Here is a 27,670-nt window from a genome sequence, read left to right on the forward strand (position 1 = left end):
GCTTTTGACGGTGCACTAGAATGCTTGAGCTGTTGCCGTGTGAGTATGAAACTCGGGGAGGAATCGGGAAAATACCTGTGGAATGTCTTTCCTAACAGAGGCTAACCTGAGGTATGAAGGTCACATCGTTTGCGAAGTTTAAAGGTCTGACTGTCTAGCGAATATCGGAACTCTAACCAACTTTAAGGTGTCACAGGCTCAGCATTCATCGGCAGGATTCCCTGTGATGCGCTCAGTCGCACTCACAATGATAAATCCAAGAAAAATGTGTTTTCTCTCTGTTTGCGCTGTGCACTTGTTTACCAATGCAATAAACGCCACCAAGTCCACCTTCATAACATGCAACATGTCAGGCTTTTGGACTAGGTTCTACATATAACTTTACATATTATTTAAAAATGTAGCTTTAGAGGTTCCGTAGAGAACTGCTACTGTGTTGAGAGAGGGCTTCCGTAGCGATCCCAGTCTAAATGTTCAATTTGAATTATGTGGTTCCCTATATATATATATAAAATTAATCATTTTCTTCAACGATTTTATTTTCAAGAATATATATATAATTCTTGAAAATAAAATCGTTGAAGAAAATGATTAATTTTTTGTTTGAAAATAAATGTTAACTTTCCCTCAAACTGCGTTACACACTCCGGTCAGCAGACGGCGATGTGTGTGTTTCAGGCAGGTCTTCCCCGGGAGTCAGGCGCAAGTAGACCGGACGCTTCTTCAACAACAAGCTATTCGGTCGACACTAGTTACCACAGTCACAAAGACGTAAACCACGCCCATTTCTACAACCTCTCTTCTTATTAAAAATCAGATTTAAAGAATAATAATTTAAACCTCACCTTAACCACATTAATAACCTTATGTCCAACCCTAACTTTTAAATTAAGACCCAAAAATAAAAATTACTATTTGTATTTATTTATTATTATTTATTTTTTACCGAAGCCAATTCTGACTTTGTGGCTGTGGTAACTAGTGACAACCCAGCCACGTTATTTTAGTTCATTGGAAACTGGTCAACCACCTTGGTAGCTTGCTAGCCGAAATATTAACCCGCTTTAATGTATGTTAGCCACTGTGTTTTGAACACACTTCTGTCAATCTAGCTAATTATATAATTTCATTGCATATTTACCTTGTTATTGTTATTAGTTAGCTAACGGTATCTGGCTGGTTAAGTTAGCATTAGCCTTGTTAGCTAACTGTTAGCTATCATCCCCCGACCATGAGTTCACCAAGCTACTCGCCTCCTGATGAAGAGGAGGGGGTCTGCTGGACGGAGAAAGAGGGTCTGTGGCTGAACGTTGTCGTGAAAGAGGAGAATGAAGAGGAGGATATCACAGTAACAAAAGTAGAGGAAGAGCAGGATGTTACAGTGAAAGAGGAAGAGGAGGTTACCGTGTTGGGAGTGAAGGAGAAGGGAGAGATAACTGTCACATTGGAAGAGGAAGAGACAGGAGATCGGATTAACACCAGTAAGTACGGTCTTAAAAACATAAGCTGTTGTTTAATTAAAGGGCAAGCTAACAGAGTCACACTCCCACTATCAAAACGGTCGTACATTTTGTTGTTGTTACAATCAGGTCCAGGTCTTGCTCTCTGAACCCTTGTTCTTGTTCTTCTTCTTTGTGAGACTTTTCGTCAGACTAGACGCTGTATTGCATATTGCTGCCTTTCGCAGGTCAGAGCGCAGTTTTGGCATATTTTGGTCTCCCCCAAAAAACGGGAATGAGGAAAAATGTAAATGGCACCACCATCTAACCCTGCAGCTATACACCATCCACTATACACTACATACACTATCCCCCAAAACCACCATCCCATCCCACTACTTTAACCCTGCAGCTATACACCATCCACTATACACTACATACACTGTCCCCCAAAACCACCATCCCACTACTTTAACCCTGCAGCTATACACCATCCACTATACACTACATACACTATCCCCCAAAACCCACCATCCCATCCCACTACTTTAACCCTAAAGGATCCTACACCATCCCACTACTTTAACCCTAAAGGATCCTACACCATCCCACTACTTTAACCCTATAGGATCCTACACCATCCCACTACTTTAACCCTATAGGATCCTACACCATCCCATCCCACTACTTTAACCCTAAAGGATCCTACACCATCCCATCCCACTACTTTAACCCTATAGGATCCTACACCATCCCATCCCACTACTTTAACCCTACAGGATCCTAAACCAGCCCATCCCACTACTTTAACCCTAAAGGATCCTACACCATCCCATCCCACTACTTTAACCCTATAGGATCCTACACCATCCCATCCCATCCCACTACTTTAACCCTATAGGATCCTACACCATCCCATCCCACTACTTTAACCCTAAAGGATCCTACACCAACCCATCCCACTACTTTAACCCTAAAGGATCCTACACCATCCCACTACTTTAACCCTATAGGATCCTACACCATCCCACTACTTTAACCCTATAGGATCTTACACCATCACACTACTTTAACCCTATAGGATCCTACACCATCCCATCCCACTACTTTAACCCTAAAGGATCCTACACCATCCCACTACTTTAACCCTAAAGGATCCTACACCATCCCACTACTTTAACCCTAAAGGATCCTACACCATCCCACTACTTTAACCCTAAAGGATCCAACACCATCCCACTACTTTAACCCTAAAAGATCCTACACCATCCCACTACTTTAACCCTAAAGGATCTTACACCAGCCCACTACTTTAACCCTAAAGGATCTTACACCAGCCCATACCATTACTTTAACCCTAAAGGATCCTACACCATCCCACTACTTTAACCCTAAAGGATCCTACACCATCCCATCCCACTACTTTAACCCTACAGGATCCTACACCATCCCACTACTTTAACCCTAAAGGATCCTACACCATCCCACTACTTTAACCCTAAAGGATCCTACACCATCCCACTACTTTAACCCTAAAGGATCCTACACCATCCCATCCCACTACTTTAACCCTACAGGATCCTACACCATCCCACTACTTTAACCCTAAAGGATCCTACACCATCCCACTACTTTAACCCTAAAGGATCTTACACCATCCCACTACTTTAACCCTAAAGGATCCTACACCATCCCACTACTTTAACCCTATAGGATCCAACACCATCCCACTACTTTAACCCTAAAGGATCCAACACCATCCCACTACTTTAACCCTAAAGGATCCTACACCATCCCACTACTTTAACCCTAAAGGATATTACACCAGCCCATACCACTACTTTAACCCTAAAGGATCCTACACCATCCCACTACTTTAACCCTAAAGGATCCTACACCATCCCACTACTTTAACCCTAAAGGATCCAACACCATCCCACTACTTTAACCCTAAAGGATATTACACCAGCCCATACCACTACTTTAACCCTAAAGGATCCTACACCATCCCATCCCACTACTTTAACCCTAAAGGATCCTAGACCATCCCACTACTTTAACCCTAAAGGATCCTACACCATCCCACTACTTTAACCCTAAAGGATCCAACACCATCCCACTACTTTAACCCTAAAGGATCCTACACCATCCCACTACTTTAACCCTAAAGGATCCTACACCATTCCACTACTTTAACCCTAAATGATCCTACACCACCCCACTACTTTAACCCTATAGGATCCTACACCATCCCACTACTTTAACCCTATAGGATCCTGCACCATTCCACCACTTTAACCATAAAGGATCCTACACCAGCCCACTACTTTAACCCTATAGGATCCTACACCATCCCACTACTTTAACCCTATAGGATCCTACACCATCCCATCCCACTACTTTAACCCTATAGGATCCTACACCATCCCATCCCACTACTTTAACCCTATAGGATCCTACACCATCCCATCCCACTACTTTAACCCTATAGGATCCAACACCATCCCATCCCACTACTTTAACCCTATAGGATCCTACACCATCCCACTACTTTAACCCTATAGGATCCAACACCATCCCATCCCACTACTTTAACCCTATAGGATCCTACACCATCCCACTACTTTAACCCTATAGGATCCAACACCATCCCATTCCATTACTTTAACCCTAAATGATCCTACACCATCCCACTACTTTAACCCTAAAGGATCCTACACCATCCCACTACTTTAACCCTAAAGGATCCAACACCAGCCCATACCACTACTTTAACCCTAAAGGATCCTACACCATCCCACTACTTTAACCCTAAAGTATCCAACACCATCCCAGCCCACTACTTTAACCCTAAAGGATCCAACACCATCCCATCCCACTACTTTAACCCTAAAGGATCCTACACCATCCCACTACTTTAACCCTAAAGGATCCAACACCACCCCACTACTTTAACCCTATAGGATCCTACACCATCCCACTACTTTAACCCTAAATGATCCTACACCATCCCACTACTTTAACCCTAAAGGATCCAACACCACCCCACTACTTTAACCCTATAGAATCCTACACCATCCCACTACTTTATCCCTATAGGATCCTACACCATCCCACTACTTTAACCCTAAATGATCCTACACCATCCCACTACTTTAACCCTATAGGATCCTACACCATCCCACTACTTTAACCCTATAGGATCCTGCACCATCCCACCACTTTAACCCTAAAGGATCCTACACCATCCCACTACTTTATCCCTAAAGTATCCAACACCATCCCAGCCCACTACTTTAACCCTAAAGGATCCAACACCATCCCATCCCACTACTTTAACCCTAAAGCATCCTACACCATCCCACTACTTTAACCCTAAAGGATCCAACACCACCCCACTACTTTAACCCTAAAGGATCCTACACCAGCCCACTACTTTAACCCTAAAGGATCCTACACCAGCCCACTACTTTAACCCTAAAGGATCCTACTCCATCCCACTACTTTAACCCTATAGGATCCTACACCATCCCATCCCACTACTTTAACCCTAAAGGATCCTACACCATCCCACTACTTTAACCCTATAGGATCCAACACCATCCCATCCCACTACTTCAACCCTATAGGATCCTACACCATCCCACTACTTTAACCCTATAGGATCCAACACCATCCCATCCCACTACTTTAACCCTATAGGATCCTACACCATCCCACTACTTTAACCCTAAAGGATCCAACACCAACCCATCCCACTACTTTAACCCTAAAGGATCCTACACCAACCCACTACTTTAACCCTAAAGGATCCTACTCCAGGTAGGATGGAACCTCTACTCTCTCAAAACCAAAAAAGAAAGGCTAGAGAAGAGATCATTTATTGATGTAAACACAAACGCCTAGCAACCCAAAGGTTGTGAGTTCGAATCACAGTCAACTTTTCAACTACTTACATTTTTTTTGCTACTTTACAACTGCTTAGCATGTTAGCTAACCCTTCCCCAATCCCCTTTAACCTAACTCCTACATTTAACCTTTAACCCCTAGCTTAGCTAACGTTAGCCACCTAGCTGCTTAGCATGTTAGCAAAACCCTTCCCCAATCCCCTTCAACCTTACTCCTTACATGTAACCTTAACCCCTAGCCTAGCTAACATTAGCCACCTAGCTAGAATTCGTAACATATCATTATAATAAAATAAAAAAAATTGTAACATATAGTTTGTTTTGCAAATTCATAACAAATGTGTAACATATAATACAAATTGTGATTTAATAACACATACTAAATGGGTGATTGACATCCACAAAGTAAAACATGGCAAACATAACATTCAGGCCAATGGGGACGAGCTTTACACCACTCGGGCCAATGGGGACGAGCTTTACACCACTCGGGCCAATGGGGACGAGCTTTATACCACTCAGGCCAACGCTCCACAGTCCAATGGCGGTGAGCTTTATACCACTCCAGCCAACGCTCCACAGTCCAATGGGGACGAGCTTTACACCACTCAGGCCAACGCTCCACAGTCCAATGGGGACGAGCTTTACACCACTCAGGCCAACGCTCCACAGTCCAATGGGAACGAGCTTTACACCACTCAGGCCAACGCTCCACAGTCCAATGGCGGTGAGCTTTACACCACTCCAGCCAACGGTCCACAGTCCAATGGCGGTGAGCTTTACACCACTCCAGCCGACGCTTGGCATTGAGCATGGTGATCTTAGCCTTGTGTGCGGCTGCTCGGCCATGGAAACCCTTTCATGGCGCTCCCTACGAACAGTTATTGTGTTGACCTTGCTTCCAGAGGCAGTTGGGAACTCAGTAGTGAGTGTTGCAATCGAGCACAGACGATTTTTATGTGCTACTCGCTTCAGCACTCTGCGGTCCTGTCCTGTGAGCTTGCGTGGCCTACCACTTCGCGGCTGAGCCATTGTTGCTCCAAGACGTTTCCACTTCACAATAACAGCACATACAGATGACCGGGGCAGCTCAAGCAGGGCAGAAATTTGAGCTCCTGTTCCTCTTATATCAGATCAACAGTATAGTGGAGCTCCTGTTCCTCTTATATCAGATCAACAGTGTAGTGGAGCTCCTGTTCCTCTTATAGAATATCAGATCAACAGTATAGTGGAGCTCCTGTTCCTCTTATAGAATATCAGATCAACAGTATAGTGGAGCTCCTGTTCCTCTTATATCAGATCAACAGTGTAGTGGAGCTCCTGTTCCTCTTATATCAGATCAACAGTGTAGTGGAGCTCCTGTTCCTCTTATATCAGATCAACAGTGTAGTGGAGCTCCTGTTCCTCTTATATCAGATCAACAGTATAGTGGAGCTCCTGTTCCTCTTATAGCAGATCAACAGTATAGTGGAGCTCCTGTTCCTCTTATATCAGATCAACAGTATAGTGGAGCTCCTGTTCCTCTTATATCAGATCAACAGTATAGTGGAGCTCCTGTTCCTCTTATATCAGATCAACAGTATACTGGAGCTCCTGTTCCTCTTATATCAGATCAACAGTATAGTGGAGCTCCTGTTCCTCTTATATCAGATCAACAGTATAGTGGAGCTCCTGTTCCTCTTATATCAGATCAACAGTATAGTGGAGCTCCTGTTCCTCTTATATCAGATCAACAGTATAGTGGAGCTCCTGTTCCTCTTATATCAGATCAACAGTATAGTGGAGCTCCTGTTCCTCTTATATCAGATCAACAGTATAGTGGAGCTCCTGTTCCTCTTATAGAATATCAGATTAACTGTATAGTGGAGCTCCTAATATAAACAGTACTGGCAGGAAGCTTGGTCACGATAATCAGAAAAGCAGTCAAATTAAATTGTTTACCTTTGATGAGCTTCGGATGTTTTCACTCACGAGACTCCCAGTTAGACAACAAATGTTCATTTTTTTCCTTAAAGATTATTTTTATAGCCGAAATACCTCCTTTTGTTGTTCACGTTTTGTTGAGAAATCCACCGGAAATTGCGGTCACGACAACGGCAAAAAAATGTACGAATTAGCTCCATAATATCGACAGAAACATGGCAACCGTTTTTTATAATCAATCCTCAAGGTGTTTTTCAAATATCTATTCGATAATATATCAACCGGGACAATTGGCTTTTCAGTAGGAGTGAGAGGAACAATGGCCGCCTTTGTCTACGCACAAATCAATCTGAGAGCCACCACCTGACCACTGACGCAATGTTGTCGTTCACGCTCATTTTTCTAAATAAAAGCCTGAAACTATGTCTAAAGGCTGTAGACACATTAGGGAAGCCATAGAAAAATCTGGTTGATATCCCTTTCAATGGTCAATAGGGATGCATAGGAACACAGATATTTCAAAATAAGAGTCACTTCCTGATTGGATTTTTCTCAGGCTTTCGCTTGCAATATCAGTTATGTTATACTCACAGACAATATTTTTACAGTTTTGGAAACTTTAGAGTGTTTTCTATCCTAAGCTGTCAATTATATGCATATTCTAGCATCTTGTCCTGAGAAATAGCCTGTTTACTTTGGTAACGTTATTTTTCCAAAAATGAAAATAGTTCCCCCTAGCCCCAAGAGGTTTAAGAAATACATAAATTCCATAAATTAACTTTTAACAAGGCACATTAAATGAATTCCAGGTAAACTACCTCATGATGCTAGTTGAGAGAACGCCAAGCGTGTGCAAAGCTGTCATGGTAACGGCTGGCTACTTTGAAGAATCTCAAATATAAAATATATTTTGATTTGTTTAACACTTTTGTGGTTACTACATGATTCCATATGAGTTACTTCATAGTTTTGATGTCTTCACTATTATTCTACAATGTAGAAAATAGTCAAATGAAAACCCTTGAATGAGTAGATGTTAAACCTTTGACCGGTAGTGTGTGTATAGATATTGTTGATGTCCCTAAACCGTATCGTACCGAACGGTACTGTGGTGTCGCGGTATCGTACCGCACCATGTGTTTCACGGTTCACAAAACTCACGGTTCTGTACGATACGGCACAGTGGTGTGACGGTACTAGAGGTCGACCGATTAATCGGAATGGCCGATTTAATTAGGGACGATTTCAAGTTTTCATAACAATCGGAAATTGGTATTTTTGGACACCGATTTGGCCGATTTTATGATTTTAAAATATTTTTTTTACACCTTTATTTAATCTTTATTTAACGAGGCAAGTCAGTTAAGAACACATTCTTGTTTTCAATGATGGCCCCTAGAACGGTGGGTTAACTGCCTCGTTCAGGGGCAGAACGATAGATTTTTACCTTGTCAGCTCGGGAGATTCAATCTTGCAACCTTACAGTTAACTAGTCCAACGCTCTAACCACCTGATTACATTGCACTCCACGAGGAGTCTGCCTGTTACACGAATGCAGTAGAAGCCAAGGTAAGTTGCTAGCTAGCTAGCTAGCTAGCTAGCATTAAACTTATCTTATAAAAAAACAATCAATCAATCATAATCACTAGTTAACTACACGTGGTTGATTGGTTGATGATATTACTAGTTTATCTAGCGTGTCCTGCGTTGCATATAATCGATGCAGTGTGTATCGTTGCTCCAATGTGTACCTAACCATAAACATCAATGCCTTTCTTAAAATCAATACACAGAAGTATATATTTTTAAACCTGGATATTTAGCTAAAAGAAATCCAGGTTAGCAGGCAATATTAACCAGGTGAAATTGTGTCACTTCTCTTGCGTTCATTGCACGCAGAGTCAGTGTATATGCAGCAGTTTGGGCCGCCTAATTTGCCAGAATTTAACGTAATTATGACATAACATTGAAGGTTGTGCAATGTAACAGCAATATTTAGACTTATGGATGCCACCCGTTCGATAAAATACGGAACGGTTCCGTATTTCACTGAAAGAATAAACGTCTTGTTTTCGAGATAATAGTTTCCGGATTCGACCATATTAATGACCTAAGGCTCGTATTTCTGTGTGTTATTATGTTATAACTAAGTCTATGATTTTATAGAGCAGTCTGACTGAGCGATGGTAGGCAGCAGCAGGGTCGTAAGCATTCATTCAAACAGCACTTTCCTGCGCTTTGCCAGAAGCTCTTCGCTGTGCTTCAAGCCAATCAACTCCCGAGATGAGGCTGGTGTAACCGATGTGAAATGGCTAGCTAGTTAGCGGGGTGCTAATAGAGTTTCAAACGTCACTCGCTCTGAGACTTGGAGTAGTTTTTCCCCCTTGCTCTGCATGGGTAACGCTGCTTTGAGGGTGGCTGTTGTCGTCGTGTTCCTGGTTCAAGCCCAGGTAGGAGCGAGGAGAGGGATGGAAGCTATACGGTTACACTGGCAATACTAAAGTGCCTATAAGAACATCCAATAGCCAATGGTTAATGAAATACTAATGGTATAGAGAGAAATAGTCCTATAATTCCTATAATAACTACAACCTAAAACTTCTTACCTGGGAATATTGAAGACTCATGTTAAAAGGAACCACCAGCTTTCATATGTTCTCATGTTCTGAGCAAGGAACTTAAACGTTAGCTTTCTTACATGGCACATATTGCACTTTTACTTTCTTCTCCAACGCTTTGTTTTTGCATTATTTATACCAAATTGAACATGTTTCATTATTTATTTGAGGATAAATTGATTTTATTGATGTATTATATTAAGTTAAAATAAGTGTTCATTCAGTATTGTTGTAATTGTCATTACTACAAATCATTTTTTAAATTTAAATCAGCCGATTAATCGGTATTGTTTTTTTTGGGGGGTCCTCCAATAATCGGTATGAAAAATCATAATCGGTCGACCTCTACTATATAGCCTAGAAACCTGGTTAAACTATCATTATGACATCATGGATGAATTCTAGAATATACTATATAGCCTAGAAACCTGGTTAAATTATCATTAGGACATCATGGATGAATTCTAGAATATACTATATAGCCTAGAAACCTGGTTAAACTATCATTATGACATCATGGATGAATTCTAGAATATACTATATATCCTAGAAACCTGGTTAAACTATCATTATGACATCATGGATGAATTCTAGAATATACTATATAGCCCAGAAACCTGGTTAAACTATCATTATGACATCATGGATGCATTCTAGACGGTTTTGATACATCCATAAAATAAATGCCCGAGATCTGTAATTTGTATTTAGATTTTCCATTTATTATAACAGTAATAGTTTATTTATTATAATAGTAAACATGGGTAGCTTGAATTCCCAGAGTTCCTCTGTCCAGTATCTGTGTTCTTTTGCCAATCTTAATTTATTTTATTTTATTGGCCAGTCTGAGATATGGCTTTTTCTTTGCAACTCTGCCTCGAAGGCCAGCATTGTTGAGACTGGTGTTTTGACATTGTCAAGGTACTGGAGTGGCCATCACAAAGCCCTGACCTCAATCCCATAGAAAGTTTGTGGGCAGAACTGAAAAAGCGTGTGTGAGCAAGGAGGCCTTTACAAACCTGACTCCGTTACACCAGCTCTGTCAAGAGGAATGGGCAAAAATTCACCCAACTTATTGTGGGAAGCTTGTGGAAGGCGACCTGAAACATTTGACCCAAGTTAAACAATTTAAATGCAATTCTACCAAATACCAATTGAGTGTGTGTAAACTTCTGACCCACTGGGAATGTGATGAAAGAAATAAAACCTGAAATAAATAATTCTCTCTACTATTATTCTGACATTTCACATTCATAAAAATAAAGTGGTGATCCTAACTGACCTAAAACAGGGAATTTTTTACTAGGATTAAAATGTCAGGAATTGTGAAAAACTGAGTTTACATGCCTTAGCCAAATACATTTAAACATCCGACTTCTTCAACTATATGGCAATTGTGCGGCAATTTTAGCGACAGAGTCGTCTGGCACACTGGGTTTCAGCAACTGTAATAACTTTCTAGCCTCTAGAAACTCTCTCTCTCCTCTAGACTCATCGATGTTACTTCTCATGTGATTTAAAAATAAAATAAATAAAAGCATTTCTACCACTGTTGTGGGCCTTTAACCATCTGTCTGACTTTGTTGTTCACACAGGAGAGAGACGGGACAATCGTGGATCCTCTGGGGAGCCTCAACGACATCACGATGCTGACGAGGCAGAGGAGAGTCTCTCCACATCAGAACACCTCAAGAAACACCAGCGGAGACCCAAAACGAAAACTCACTGCTGCTCTGACTGTGGGAAGAGTTACTTAAGATCAGATTCCCTGAAACTACACCAGAGAAGTCACACTGGAGAGAAACCTTTTTGCTGCTCTGACTGTGGGAAGAGATTCACCTCCTCGGCAGACCTTAAAAGACATCAGAGAATCCACACAGGAGAGAAACCTTTTAGCTGCTCTGACTGTGGAAAGAGTTTTGTTTCGTCAGGACATTTAAAATCTCACCAGAGAACACACAAAGTAGAGAAACCCTATAGCTGTACTCAATGTGGGAAGAGTTTTACTCACTCAAGCAGCTTGATAGTACACCAGAGAACACACACAGGAGAGAAACCTTATAACTGTGATCAATGTGGGAAGAGTTTTCTTTCATCTGGTCGTCTGACAATACACCAGAGAACACACACAGGAGAGAAACCTTACAGCTGTGATCAGTGTGGGAAGAGTTTTACTACATCTAGCCAGCTGACTTTGCACCAGAGAACACACACAGGACAGAATCCTTATAGCTGTACTCAATGTGGGAAGAGTTTTACTCAGTCAAACAGCTTGGTATCACATCAGAGAACACACACAGGAGAGAAACCTCATAGCTGTGATCAATGTGACAAGAGATACTCTGATAAAAGATCTCTGATTAAACATCAGAAAATACATAGTTGAAGGAGTTGTTTCATGATATCAATGAAATAATGTCACAATGTAGAATGTTTTAACATTGTAGAAGGAGTATTTTAATGATGTCACAATGTAGAACCCTAAATGTTTGTCTTCTGTTCTATTGATTTCAACATGATATGGATATTAGCATCAGGGGGGAAATCTAGGCCTGAATTGGTCACAAAAAGTGACTAACAAAAAAGAGCTGTTCCACTTACCACGTTGGTGACCCACTTAAATCAAAATGCAACACTTCAAAATGTATCTGGCTGTTTTCTACAAATTGTCCTCTAACCAGTGATGTGCACATTACTCCCAGATTCTGTGTGGTTTTTGAGCTGTTAGTTTTAACAGGACGTGCAACCTCATCTCCCTCCTGTCACACAATTGATTTTAACATGATATCGATGAGTGATGACAAATAAGTGTTGTGTTCCTTTGTTTAGCGACCCCTAAATTTAAAAGCATCACTCCAACATGTCTTCTGCAGGTTGCCCTCTAACCAGTGAGGTGAAAGATATCTCCCATTTCCATGTGTTTTTTTAGTTGTGTTAGTTCCAACATCGTGTACAACCTGATTTCTAATCGATATCAGTGATTTATTGCTACTTGTCAAAACAACAGTGTTTCTGGTGCAGTTTATTTATAAGGAGCTTGTTTAAAAAAGTACAATTATTATTGTGGCACGTTTGTTTAAATGTTATGTTTTTCAATTTCTCAAACTGTTAATGCATATTGGTTATTGATTTGGACACCCCAAAATGTCATTAAAAAGATGCCCGAAGTCCAATATATGTTCGGTTGAAAGTGAAAGTTGAGATGTCTTTTCGGGTCGTTTTTTTTTCAATGACTTGAAAACAACTTAATTTCAACTTGCAGCCTGGACGCAGTATAATAAATTAGTTTATAATCAATTTTATTTACAATCTGACATCACTCCAGAATTTCTTGACAACACTCAAGTGCTAATTGTCTTTATTCCACTACTGAAGAAGCATGAATCAAATCACCTCATATTTCAAACATTCAGCCTGACAAAATATACATGTTTTATTATTCCATGCCTCACCATTAAGTGAAGTATTGCCACTACATATTAACAAAGGGGTGTACATTTGGTTTTGATTTTCATATTTACAATTATGTAACATTTAGTAATCATAGTTATTCATGCAACCAACTGACAGTTGGAGGTGTGATGTAGTTAATGGAGATGGAGGTGTGTTCTAGTGGGTCTGGGCAGGTGTGATGTAGTTAATGGAGATGGAGGTGTGTTCTAGTGGGTCTGGGCAGGTGTGATGTAGTTAATGGAGATGGAGGTGTGTTCTAGTGGGTCTGGGCAGGTGTGATGTAGTTAATGGAGATGGAGGTGTGTTCTAGTGGGTCTGGGCAGGTGTGATGTAGTTAATGGAGATGGAGGTGTGTTCTAGTGGGTCTGGGCAGGTGTGATGTAGTTAATGGAGATGGAGGTGTGTTCTAGTGGGTCTGGGCAGGTGTGATGTAGTTTATGGAGATGGAGGTGTGTTCTAGTGGGTCTGGGCAGGTGTGATGTAGTTAATGGAGATGGAGGTGTGTTCTAGTGGGTCTGGGCAGGTGTGATATAGTTAATGGAGGTGGAGGTGTGTTCTAGTGGGTCTGGGCAGGTGTGATGTAGTTAATGGAGATGGAGGTGTGTTCTAGTGGGTCTGGGCAGGTTTGATGGAGTTAATGGTGATGGGGGTGTGTTCTAGTGGGTCTGGGCAGTTGTGATGTAGTTAATGGAGATGGAGAAGTGTTCTAGTGGGTCTGGGCAGGTGTGATGTAGTTAATGGAGATGGGGGTGTGTTCTAGTGGGTCTGGGCAGGTGTGATGTAGTTAATGGGAAAGGAGATGTGTTCTAGTGGGTCTGGGCAGGTGTGATGTAGTTAATGGAGATGGAGAAGTGTTCTAGTGGGTCTGGGCATGTGTGATGTAGTTAATGGAGATGGGGGTGTGTTCTAGTGGGTCTGGGCAGGTGTGATGTAGTTAATGGAGATGGAGGTGTGTTCTAGTGGGTCTGGGCAGGTGTGATGTAGTTAATGGAGTTGGTGGTGTGTTCTAGTGGGTCTGGGCAGGTGTGATGTAGATAATGGAGATGGAGGTGTGTTCTAGTGGGTCTGGGCAGGTGTGATGTACTTCATGTTTGTATGATGTTCTCGTTTGTATGTTTTGTAATTGTTTATAAAAAGATAAATAAAATATTTTCCCAATGCAAAGTTACACCTTAATGTTCTATATTTGGAGTTATTACATTAAACCAATCAGAATTCAAGAGAATGCCAAAGTCAGGTGTGAAGTAATATGGAGGACCAGCCTATTCCCTATGATGTAAACTACAACCGAAATCATTTAAAATGTAGAACTTTAAATTAAACTAATCGTTTGCACTCATGACTTGAGTGTTTAAAGTAAACCAACGTTTTGGAAAAACAAAACACCATCTAACCAAATATCAAAGAATGTTAGCTATATGCTCTTATCTTAGCCAGCCAGCTAACGTTAGCTATATGTAGCTATTTAGCCAACTAGCTATTAGCCTAAACGGCATAACCAACCAGCGCGGTTATGGTCAGCAGAGACCAACTACCGGAGACCAGTTAGAACCCAACTGGAAAATGTTACAAAACTCCCGTAGTCTAATTCACAGAAAACATGCTGAAAAGTAGTGATGGGGAAACAAAGCTTCCTGAAGCATTGGCTCTTTCCAGACAATTATATCAACAGCAAAAAAAAAGGCCAACCAGCACCGAGACCATTTTGAACCAAACTAACAAAACCTAAACGTGTTTGCAGATCAAAAGATCAGAGACATAGAGAATGATGGGAGAACATTCATCTTCAAAAGTCATTGATCAATGCTGATAAAGGGACACACTGCTTAAATAATAATGAGTCGTTATTTATGATGTAAGTTGATTTGAAGATCAGTCAGTTGGCAGTCGCCTGCAGTGTCAAGCCCAATGCCAAACCAATCAGGTGGTTGTTCGATGAAACGACGTCATTGATGACGTGCTGCTGATAAAGTGATACAGGCATCAGCACACTGCTTTGAAGTTTACTGCTGAGCGATTTGGACGCGTGCCTCGTACCTCCGGTATCAAACGTAACGTAACATCCCTACCGAAAAGTTGACAAAACAAAAAGGAGCAAGCAGGTTGATTTCCTCTGTCGTTTTGATCCCACGGCAAGAAAGCACCGGAGCCTACCGTGCTAACGCGTTCCACACAGTTCATATGAGATGAAGCTTGAGCTCAATATCAACCTATCGAGCTAGTGTGACCTTCCTGGTCTCTCAAGTCAGTGAGTCAACACAGGAAGGTGCAATGGATGGATAGTTAATTTATTTCCAAAGCTGCAATGATGGGACACACACAGTATGGATGAATGATCAGTAGTGACGGGATATAAATACCACTCCCACAGCAATTCTACATTAATCTGCCCTGTAATATACTAACAAAAAAAACAGTTGAAATGTCTATCAAAGTTATTGTGATCGTATAGTGGATTTAACAATTCCTACTAATTCCTAATTTACTATAATAAATATAAATACATTATTTCCATGTGTCTCATATTCACTACATCAGAATAAACTGTCATCCATTTTAGTATCAAAAAATTATCAAATTAACCTGAAATATTACTCAAAGTCCCCCTCTGGTGGCGAAGAAGTATAATACACCTAAACTAACAAAACCGGCTAATATACTCGCTGGTGTTCATGAGTTTATAAAACATGTACTTTATACATTTGTCATAAATGACCTGCATTGATGAGACACACAGTGTGGATGAATGATCAGTAGTCAACAGGGTACAAATAGCACTCCTAAAAGAAGATGCATTTTCCAGTTAGATACCAACTTGAAAGAGGGATCTTTAGCATAAAACCCACAAGGAAAACAGAGATTTGGCAAATAACATATAAAGAGAGGCTGACTTGACACCAAACCAACAACAGTAGTTACTAAAACATAAATTGCTAATGTGTGATTTAAAACGTGGATTTTATGATGTAATGTCAATTTTATACCTTTCTATCCCAGGACCACTCAATTTTCAAGTTCTCCATAAATCTGCTGTGGATTACCCAGAATCCCACACCTTTATCACACGAGCGGGGCAGCGGTCTAAGGCACTGTTCTTAACTGAATTGCCTAGCTAAATAGAGGATACAAATATTTTTTAAATGTAACTTCGTTACACTGGCAAACAAACTCAGTAGCACAGAGAATATCATCCATATGACGTTGAGAAATACTGCATTGTGTGTAGTTTGGAAGAGTCACAAAATAAGTTAATAAATATGTAATAACGCAAAAACATAACTGTTTGTTCTTATAGGTACCATATCGTGACGACAACTAGCTTACTAAGTCTTTAACCACACTGTATTGTTACACTGGTGAGTAAAAACTCCTGCTTCCTACACTTTAACTTGTTGTCTGAAGATAAAATATACATTTTACTCAACTGTGTTACCCACTCCAGTCAGCAGATGGCGGTCTGGGAATTTAAGGCGATGCTGCTTGTGTGACGTATAATCTAGTGGACGGAAAGCTTCTTTCAACAGCAGCAACAGTTAGTCAGACACCTCCGTAGCTTGATAGACAAAATAGACGAACCAATAAAGCTCTTTAGACGCTTTAGTGTTTATTAGCCACTGTCTTTTAAAACCACTTCTGTCGTCTAGTTAGTTATCCGATTTAATTTCATATTTAGAGTGTTGTTATTAGTAAGCTAGCGGGCTGGTTAAGTTAGCATTAGCCTAGCTAGCTAACATCTCCGACCATGCGGTCACTAAGCTACTCTCCTTCTAATGAAGAGAAGGATATCACAGTAAATCAAGAAGTAGAGAGTGGGGCCTTTACTGTGAAAGAAGAGGAGGACGCGTTCAGAGTGAAAGACGAGGAAGATATCACAGTAAAACAAGAAGTAGAGAGTGAGGCTGTTACTTTGAAAGAAGAGGAAGACACTCCTGCTGCTAAGGTAGAGGTGGATATCACAGTAAAACAAGAAGTAGAGGGTGGGGCCGTTACTTTGAAAGAAGAGGAAGACACTCCTGCTGCTAAGGAAGAGGTGGATATCACAGTAAAACAAGAAGTAGAGGGTGGGGCCGTTACTTTGAAAGAAGAGGAAGACACTCCTGCTGCTAAGGAAGAGGTGGATATCACAGTAAAACAAGAAGTAGAGGATGAGGCTGTTACTTTGAAAGAAGAGGAAGACACTCCTGCTGCTAAGGAAGAGGTGGATATCACAGTAAAACAAGAAGTAGAGGGTGGGGCCGTTACTGTGAAAGAAGAAGAGAAAGACACGTTCAGAGTGAACGAGGAGGAAGATGTTACTGTAAAAGAAGTGGGGGATGTTACTGTAAAAGAAGAGGAGGATGTTACTGTAAAAGAAGAGGGGGGTGTTACTGTAAAAGGAGAGGATGATTCCGTTTTTGGAGTGAAAGAGGAGGAGTGGGAAATGACTGTTACATCAAAAGAAGAGGAGGAACCTGGATATCTGGGCCCGGTTTCCCAAACGCATCTTAAGGCATCCAATGGTTCTAACGATGAACCGGCCCTGATTAACACTAGTAAGTACTGTCTTAACAACAGAGGCACAAACTCTGCAGTTGTTGAACTGATGTTTGGTGTTAAAGCAGAAATCTGCAATTGCTACATCCATTTTGTTACTTTTAAATTATTTATTTATAGCTATTGATTATTGAGGAATATAACAAATGCCGCTTAGTTCAACTGTTTTTGTACCCCATCAAAACCCCAAATAAGCTTTTTTTATTCCAATGTTTAGAAACAATGTAAATCAACACTGTATCGCCTCAACATGGTTAAAACTATAATGTTGATATCATGGATGGTCAGTTCTTGCATCCATAGGTGTGTCTATGAATTTGAGAGTAGTTACATTTCTCCAGTCCCATCCATCATCTTATTACCAAAACAGTGGTGGAATGACAGCTTTGTTATTGTCACAACTCCAGATTAGTTGTGAGGGTTTTTTTAAACATCAAGAAAATGGCTGCCCAGAGACATGGTTTGGTAAACAGTTGAGGGATGGGGTAAGGAGAAGTGTAACCACTCTCAAATGCATAGAGAAATCTATTGTAGCAACCGTACATCTTGGCGTAACAGTTATAAGGTGTTGGCTTGACAGTCTCTGGACCCAGGTTTGAGTTCAGCTCAGGGCCTCCCCCTGAATTAAATACACTATGAATACAAAGACTGGCCATCCATGAGGTCAAAATGATCATTTTAAACAGATTGAGGCTATATAGTATATTCTAGAATTGATCCATGATGTCATAATGATAGTTTAACCAGGTTTCTAGGATATATAGTATATTCTAGAATTGATCCATGATGTCATAATGATAGTTTAACCAGGTTTCTAGGATATATAGTATATTCTAGAATTCATCCATGATGTCATAATGATAGTTTAACCAGGTTTCTACGCTATATAGTATATTCTAGAATTGATCCATGAGGTCATAATGATAGTTTAACCAGGTTTCTAGGATATATAGTATATTCTAGAATTCATCCATGATGTCATAATGATAGTTTAACCAGGTTTCTAGGATATATGGTATATTCTAGAATTCATCCATGATGTCATAATGATAGTTTAACCAGGTTTCTAGGATATATAGTATATTCTAGAATTCATCCATGATGTCATAATGATAGTTTAACCAGTTTTCTAGGCTATATAGTATATTCTAGAATTCATCCATGAGGTCATAATGATAGTTTAACCAGGTTTCTAGGATATATAGTATATTCCAGAATTGCCAGTGTAGATTTCCTGTGGGGGTCAAATTGTTACAGCTGTTGATAAGTCATTGTATAATATTCAGCCAATTTATTTTCAGGCGAAACATACCTATATTCAATTACATTCATGAATTGGTTTGAGACCTTAATTTTAAAACTTTCTCAAAGTTGGTGCCTTGACAGATTCATAGAAAATGTTTTGTCATAAAATAATATTTTTTATTTATTTAAATGTAACCTTTATTTAACTAGGCAAGTCAGTCAAGAACAAATTCTTATTTACAATGACTGCCTACCCCGGACGATGTTTCCTCCGACACATTGGTGCGGCAGGCTTCCGGGTTGGATGTGCGCTGTGTTAAGAAGCAGTGCGACTTGGTTGGGTTGTGTTTCAGGGGTCGCGTGGCTTTCAACCTTCGTCTCTCCCGAGCCCGTACAGGAGTTGTAGCGATGAGACAAGATAGTAACTACTAACAATTGGATGCAACGAAATTGGGGCAAAATTCACAAAAAAAAGTTGAACCCAGGTTGAAAATATCCTGATGAAAATAAATATCCTATAAATCACATTGGCTGCACATGACCTGTCTACAATGAACTTTAAACATGGTTGGCCCGAATCTCGTGATAGCAAGTTTGTAACATTGTATAAAATATTCTAGGCCCTCGGTTTCCTGTTCCAGTGAGTTCTGGACAGACACAGCTGTCGGCTATTTGTGAAAAGGATAAGAAGTAATCAGGTTTTTTATGACATTTCCACTGGATCAGAGCATTACATTTTTCCCTTTTATTCTGAGTGGTTATCGAAAGGGCGAGAGCTGGAAATATTTTACGAAAATACTTTGAGGAACTATTGTCATTCGCAATTGATTTTGATTAGACTTTGTTGCTGTTTGAGGTGAAGAAAAAATGACTTTGAGAAGCTTCACAACTCATTAGTGGTGCAGCGTTAAGACAATCAGAAATACTATCAGACATCCCCAAATGTAACTTTGACTATAATTACTCTTTCCTGAAGGAGGGAAACGAGGTACAACACCTGTTTGAACCCGCCCCTTCCTGGGTCGGTGAAGAGTGGTATTAAATTTAAGGAATAAATCCAAGCCTCACTCATCACCTGTAGAAAGCGGGGCTTCCAGCGAGGCACGGATTTAATAGTATGTTGTACCTAGTTTCCCTCCTTCAGGGAACAGTAGTTATAGTCATAACGTTATGCTTGTAATATGATGAACTTCAACTTCAATACGGATCTTGGGAATCATTTTCTGAATAACAAACATCACGACATGCAACAACAACCAAAGTGCTTCTTCATTCATTACTCTGGTAAAGACAGTCATGCCGTGCTCCACGTTGGATCCAACATCCCTAACAAATTGATGTTTATAATGTGTTATTGTCTGCTTGATTTACAGTAGGGGCTTGTTAGTCTGTTTGCACACAGAGACACTGAGTTAATAATGTGTAGAGAACTGTCCCTTGATGGATAGGCTATTGTACAAAACACAGAGATATTTTCCTTTATTCAGGACATTTAGAATGACAACACATTACAGAGTAGCCTAGTGGGATTATTCACAAAATTATCTGGTGATCAGGTTATGAAATGTCATGACAAAGACATTTTAGTTTCCATGTTTCACCTGAAATATTAAATGATTTATAGTCCTCGGCCTGTTGTAAGGGTCCTACAGTAGGTCTGTGTTGTAAGTTATGGGTTCTACAGTAGGTCTGTGTTGTAAGTCATGGGTCCTACTGTAGGTCTGTGTTGTTGTTAGGTGAAGTTATTGGTCCTACAGTAGGTCTATGCTTCTGTTAGGTGATGTTATAGGCAAATTTGGCAAACACTTAGTGTTCAAACCCTCGTTGTCAGGCTGATGGAAAATCTAGCAAAAAGAGCATTTTACTGGTTGAAGTGTTTTTTAAATACAATGCGGTTGATTTGTGATGACGACACAAACATGATTTTAAGCAGGACATTCAAACGAGCCTTACAATTCTAATCCAAAGTAGTGTGAAATGCTCTCATAAGCAACCTGGAAATGGAGGTAACTTCCCTGAGTTTTCCCCCATTCACATTCAGAATACATTGTGATAAACTAAAATCTTTGCTCACCATTTTTGCTCCAGGCAGATATAGTACATCCATAACTAGTGGTTTCCTCATTAGCAGATATACTACGTCCATAACTAGTGGTTTCCTCATTAGCAGTTATACTACGTCCATAACAATCGGGTTCCTCATTAGCAGGGAGGAGATTCTACAAGCAAATTGCGTGTGCATCGACGTCATGCCGCAATTTTAGCACAGAATGGCCCCTTTATTGGAGACCAAAAGTCACCTGGCACACTGCGTAGGATTTCAACTTGAATAACTCATTTCTAGCCTACAATCATCAGTTACTACTAATGTGAAAACAACACAAAATATGACTATTCTTGCTCATTTTGTGGGCCTTTAACCATCTGCCTGATATTGTTGTTCACGCAGGAGAGAGAAGTGACTATCTTGGATCCTCTGGGGAGCCTCAACAACCTCATGATGCTGATGACGCAGAGAAGAGTCTCTCCAGATCAAAACACCCCAAGAAACACCAGCAGAGACCCACAGGGAAGAGAACTCACTGCTGCTCTGACTGTGGGAAGAGTTTTGTTTCTTCAGGACATTTAAAAGCACACCAGAGAATACACACGGGAGAGAAACCTTATAGCTGTACTCAATGTGGGAAGAGTTTTACGATGTCTAGCAAGCTGACTCGACACTATAGAACACACACAGGAGAGAAACCTTATAGCTGTGATGAATGTGGAAAGAGTTTTGTCACATCTAGCAGTCTGATTATACACCAGAGAATACACACGGGAGAGAAACCTTATAGCTGTACTCAATGTGGGAAGAGTTTTACGATGTCTAGCAAGCTGACTCGACACTATAGAACACACACAGGAGAGAAACCTTATAGCTGTGATGAATGTGGAAAGAGTTTTGTCACATCTAGCAGTTTGATTATACACCGGAGAGCACACACAGGAGAGAAACCTTTTATCTGTACTCAATGTGGGAAGAGTTTTACTCAGTCAACCAGCCTGATATCACATCAGAGAACACACACAGGAGAGAAACCTTATAGCTGTGCTCAATGTGGGAAGAGTTTTACTCATTCAACCGGTCTGATATCACACCAGAGAACACACACAGGAGAGAAACCTTATAGCTGTACTCAGTGTGGGAAGAGTTTTACTCATTCAACCGGCCTTATATCACACCAGAGAACACATACAGGAGAGAAGCCATATGGCTGTGTTCAATGTGGGAAGAGTTTTACTACTTCTAGCAAGCGGACAGTGCACCATAGAACACACACAGGAGAGAAGCCTTATAGCTGTAATGAATGTGGGAAGAGTTTTACTACATCTGGCAGTCTGACTGAACACCAGAAAACACACACAGGAGAGAAACCTTTTATCTGTACTCAATGTGGGAAGAGTTTTTCTCAGTCAACCAGCCTGATATCACATCAGAGAATACACACAGGAGAGAAACCTTATAGCTGTGCTCAATGTGGGAAGAGTTATACTACGTCTAGCAAGCGGACTAAACACCAGAGAACACACACAGGAGAGAAACCTTATAGCTGTGCTCAATGTGGGAAGAGTTATACTACGTCTAGCAAGCGGACTAAACACCAGAAAAAACACACAGGAGAGAAATCTCAGCTGTGATCAGTGTGCGATCTTGATAAAATACCTCTGATCAAACATCAGAAAATACATACATGAAGAAGTTGTTTCATGATATCAATGAATTTATGTCACAATGTACAATGTTTTAACATTGCAGAAGGAGTATTTTAATAATGTCACAATGTCGAACCCTAAATGTTTTGCCCCCTGTTCTATTGATTTCAACTTGATGGGGATATTAGCTTCACGGAAAAATTCAGGCTCTGAATTGAAAGAGTACTATTTATGTGATTTAACAAAAATTGACTAACAAAAAAAGAGTTGAGTTACACTTACCATGTTACACTTGAAACAAAAAGCAACACTTTAAAATGTAGCTAGCTTGTTGTCTACAAATGGTCCTCTAACCTCTAACCAGGGATGTACACATTATTCCCAGATACCGTGTGGGTTTTGAGCTGTTAGTTTTAACAGGACGTGCAACCTCATCCTCTCGCATACTTGATTTCAACATGATATCGATGAGTCTTATTATGACAAATAAGTGTTGTGTTCATTTGTTCTAAAATGTAGCTGACTGTCTTCTGCAGGTTGTCCTCTAATCGGTGAGGTAAAAGATATCTCCACTTTCCATGTGTTTTTTTGTGTGTTAGGTTGTTGAAACTATCCCCCCCAATCGATATCAGTGATTTATTGCGACTTATTAAAACATCAGTGTTTCTGGTGCTTGTTTTATAAAATACATTATTATTTATGTAACCAACTGACAATTTTTGTGGCTACAATTATGTTGACATTGTTTCCCTTCTTATAGAATATCAGGGTTCATTCTCAGATGTGCCAACCCAAATGTACTAGAGCATGACATTGGGGACTGGGCCCCGATCCAACAACATGCCTATCTAGTGAACCCTGAAAAGAGAGAGAAGCTCCGCAGTGAGTTGGAAAGTTACTACGGATATTGCAGGAGTTTCCTCTTGAAATCAGACATGTCCGTGGTAACGACAACTTGGTTGTTGATTGTCTCAAGGGTGGGCAGTCAAAAAGTGTTGTGTTTTGCGCTTAGCCAGTGAGTTGCCATGGATCACAATTTATTTTGACTGCTCGTTTTTCCGTATTGAAGATGATTTTTGTTTGGGCTCGTTCCAGGGGGACGAGAGTTCGAGAAGCTAGTGGGGAAAAAATGTTTTTTTTTCTTGTTTTTAATTGTTGACAGCCAGTAGACACCATGTTTATATTGGTGAAGGTGAAGCATTGTAGTTGATTATAATGTGTAATTGAAGTTGTTTTATGTTGGTGGTAAGCATTCTCTTAAGGGGGAAGGTGTTCGTCTTCAGTTTTTCCATTTATGTTTTGAGGTTGGACTTTCGCCGTATAGCTCGTTAGCACGTAGGGCGCACCGATTGGTGCCACCTCGTTAGTCAGTATGTGTTACACCTGAGCTGGCTTGTCCATCTCGTTAGTGGGAAGGTGTTTCACCTGAGCTGGTCCAGGTTCTATTTAAGAGTGTCTGGCCCAGTGCTCCAGTTGTCTTGGTAGATGTGGAGAGTCAACACTTTTTAGTTTCTCCACCTTTTTGGTTTGCTTCCTTTCTAAGTTTGAGGGTTTTTCTTTTGTTTCCCTCTTCTTGGGCAGATTTAGTGGGTCTCATGGTGGGTGTCTTATGTCCCAGTTGTTGTTACTCGTCAACCTCCAGTGGACACCCTCATAGTGTCTTTCAGAGCCCCTCCTAAAAAACAAGCTTATATTTTGGGTTGGATATTGCATCCAATTAATATTTTAATCAATGGAATTTCCTTAATGTTCATTAGTCTTTCAGTTGTTAATCTTCTGTTTGTTGTGTACTAAATATTTTTGTTTATTGTCATTTTGTGTTTTTCCTGTGAATCCATTGTGTTGCATCCATGTCTGAAATGTGCTGTATAAATAAAGCTTGATTTGATTTGAACAAATGAACCCAAAGACTGACCAATCAACAGACTCTAAGGTCCCTCTTAGTATGAAAAACAGTATCAATCCCACTTTTCCAGCCTGCTGAAGGAGTGGTAAACACCACCCCCGGCTCTACCAGGGGCTTGAGGTGGTCTCCCACAGCTCTGCTTATGTCATGTTCTGTGGACTTGCCGTTCCATTTCTTGACTGCCCCTGCAACACATAAAGAAATATATTTAGTAATATTATATAAAACACTCAAAGTCATGGATATGGAGCATCTATGGCCTCGGTCACACCTGGCACCTAAATGTGATTTCTGTCATCCGATCACTAAGCTCCATTAGGTTCAGATCTGACAGGATAGGCCTTCGACGCAGTCAGGCCACCAAATATGCATAAGCAATGTAAAGAGATGTGGGGGAAAGTAAATTCTACACAAATGACCTTCATAATATCAAAGAACAAATGCATGTGCCTGATGGGAAATTAACTTTCATACAGCCAAAAGGGGTGAGAAATTACACCAATATCAGTGGACAATTTGCACTAATGTAAATAAACATGGATGATGGAACATATTACCTTTTGCTTATGTGATGAACCGCTAAGGGGACATAAATATTTACCATCTTTGACCTCTCACCTCTCTGGCTGTAGAAGTGTTCTTCCTAACCAGTCCCTCAACAGCTCTCTGACTGAGCTCCACCCTCACTGGGTCTTCAGAGGAGAGGAAGGATGAGGAGGGTTGGAAGGATGAATGGATCAGTCACTCAATAAAGTGTAGAGCTGCTGTCTGACAAAATCACTATTTTAGTAGTTCATTAAAGGAAATAAGGCTTTAAGACTGCTGAATACCAACTATTAATCACCTAGATCATGTATTTTCAGGTAGAGATAGATCCTTGGGAAGTCACTAGCCCGTTGAAGTTGACATTTACAATGGTTAATGTAGGGTTGAGGGTAGGGATGTCCCAAGGATCCCAGATAACATTGACCATTGTGCATTCTTCTGTCTCTTTTACATAGCAGGTGATGGGTTCTGACTTCTGAACTTGAAAAAATGAAATATGCATATAATGTGAAATTGAATGAAACAATAATGTATGTTGATGCTATTATGATGTCCAATATTCCATGATGTTTCTATATGATAATAACAGCCTAATATATTTAATATGCCATACACTATTTTTTTAACAGTTTCACTAATTAATTTTAATTAACTTAATTATTATGATTCAACATCAGTTCACCGTCTCACCTCATACTGTATTGGAGCAGCAGCCGCTGACTGCCCAGTTCAACATCAGTTCACCGTCTCATCTCATACTGTATTGGAGCAGCAGCCGCTGACTGCCCAGTTCAACATCAGTTCACCGTCTCATCTCATACTGTATTGGAGCAGCAGCCGCTGACTGCCCAGTTCAACGTCATTTCGTTGATGCTAATCATCATGTTTTGAATCTGAGAGTAAAGAGATCCGATTACAACTCTAAAAATGAAGGGTTCAACTGGAGTTGTTCTCAGATCCCCTAAGAACCGTAGGGTTCTTGGTCAATGAAAAACAGCCCCAAAAGGTTCTTCAAAGAACTTGTTAGAAGGTGGGTTCATCGAGGAACCTCCGTTGTTGCTGGACTTTTTCCGGGAACTTCGCAATTACAACTGAAAACGACGGTGACAAGTTTGGATGAGACAACAAGTTAAAAAGGTTAAGTTGGGTTGATGTTTGGCTCTGAATATGTCTAGAAATAATAATTATAATAATAGAACATACTAATAATGAATAACGAAGACAATGATGGTTTTCTGTGAATATCTTCCGTAACGTTACTATAGTTAATTACCGTAAATATTAGAAAGCCGGGTTTGATCGTCGGCGTTGTATGAGCTACAGTACAGTACCGTTATCTAGCTAGATAACGTTATGTCCTAACTAGGCACAACAAGGTTTGGATTATTTCCCCCAACTATATTTGTTCCCATGTATTGTATATCGTTTCCATGAAGCCAACATGGATTTACACTCTCATTAACGTAAGTTTCCAATCTAGAGCAGTTCTCAGTTTTGTGATAATGAACTAGCAAACGTTAACTAACTAAGTAAGGACGGTGACCTGTCCAGACGAGATGTACAACGAACTGAATCGTCAATGGAGGTCTTTCTCTTTATATAGCCTGCTACAGCCAGCAATACTATTAACTCACAAGGGGGCATAACGTTACATGTACAATACTGTCCCATTTTGGAAACGTTACATGGACAATACTATCCCATTTTGGAAACGTTACATGTCCGCGTTAATTATCTTTTCAGAACTTCTCAGAAATTAATCAAGTCCATGGAATGGATATAGACAAAAAGAGAATTCAATGACTAGCAGAGGTAGAGAGGCGAGGCAGGGGTGAGGACATCATCCTGCTATTTTGACAGTCCCTGTAGGAAAATACAGAAGAGGTATTTGCTCTCTTCCCTTTCTCTAATGTATTTTGTAATAAAATTAGCAAGTATAGTAAGATCAATGCTTTACTAGGACTGGAGACCACAGCAGCGATTCTGCTCTTGCCCTACCTCTTCAGGACCCGAGTGGCCTTTATGTCCGTGACATGGTATGCTTATGCACCAATCATCTGTTTCTTCATAAACATAGGTGTGCATGCTTATATAAAACTACAGCTGAACATTTGTTATGGTCTTTGTTAATTGTTTTTGTATTAAACTTTTCTTACTTTTGTTGACACAGATTTCACCGCTCTTCACTCCTTTACTGCACATCGGTGGAAATCCATTTCACCATGAGAGTGAAATCCCGCTGGCCTTTGATGGGGAGAACATCCACGCCCTCGAGGACGTCTCCATGGGACTTGGGGCTCTGCTTCGGCTGTATTTTTTTTAAATTTCCCTTAAATTTCCCAAAAATGTCAGAAAAACACTTATAATATATACTTGTAATGTGTTTTGTTTGGTAAATAGTTT

General features: G+C 40.4%; 2 protein-coding genes across 2 annotated transcripts; both read left to right on the forward strand.

Moving 5' to 3' along the window:
- The first annotated feature begins 959 nt into the window (after positions 1-959).
- LOC118940194 (uncharacterized) lies at positions 960-14,505 on the forward strand. The gene is made up of 2 exons (XM_036948619.2): positions 960-1,481; positions 11,484-14,505. Exons 1-2 carry the CDS (start codon positions 1,232-1,234, stop codon positions 12,272-12,274), a joined length of 1,041 nt encoding a protein of 346 aa, XP_036804514.2. The 5' UTR covers positions 960-1,231; the 3' UTR covers positions 12,275-14,505.
- A 2,337-nt stretch (positions 14,506-16,842) lies between these two features.
- On the forward strand, positions 16,843-24,713 carry LOC118938115 (uncharacterized). Its single transcript, XM_036939822.2, has 2 exons — positions 16,843-17,873; positions 21,569-24,713. The coding sequence occupies exons 1-2, from the start codon at positions 17,084-17,086 to the stop codon at positions 22,798-22,800; spliced, it is 2,022 nt and encodes a 673-aa protein (XP_036795717.2). The 5' UTR covers positions 16,843-17,083; the 3' UTR covers positions 22,801-24,713.
- The last annotated feature ends 2,957 nt before the right edge of the window (positions 24,714-27,670 follow it).

The sequence above is a fragment of the Oncorhynchus mykiss genome, chromosome 13, assembly GCF_057628025.1.
Source record: "Oncorhynchus mykiss isolate SJ-2025 chromosome 13, ASM5762802v1, whole genome shotgun sequence".
Classification (NCBI taxonomy): Eukaryota; Metazoa; Chordata; class Actinopteri; order Salmoniformes; family Salmonidae; genus Oncorhynchus; species Oncorhynchus mykiss.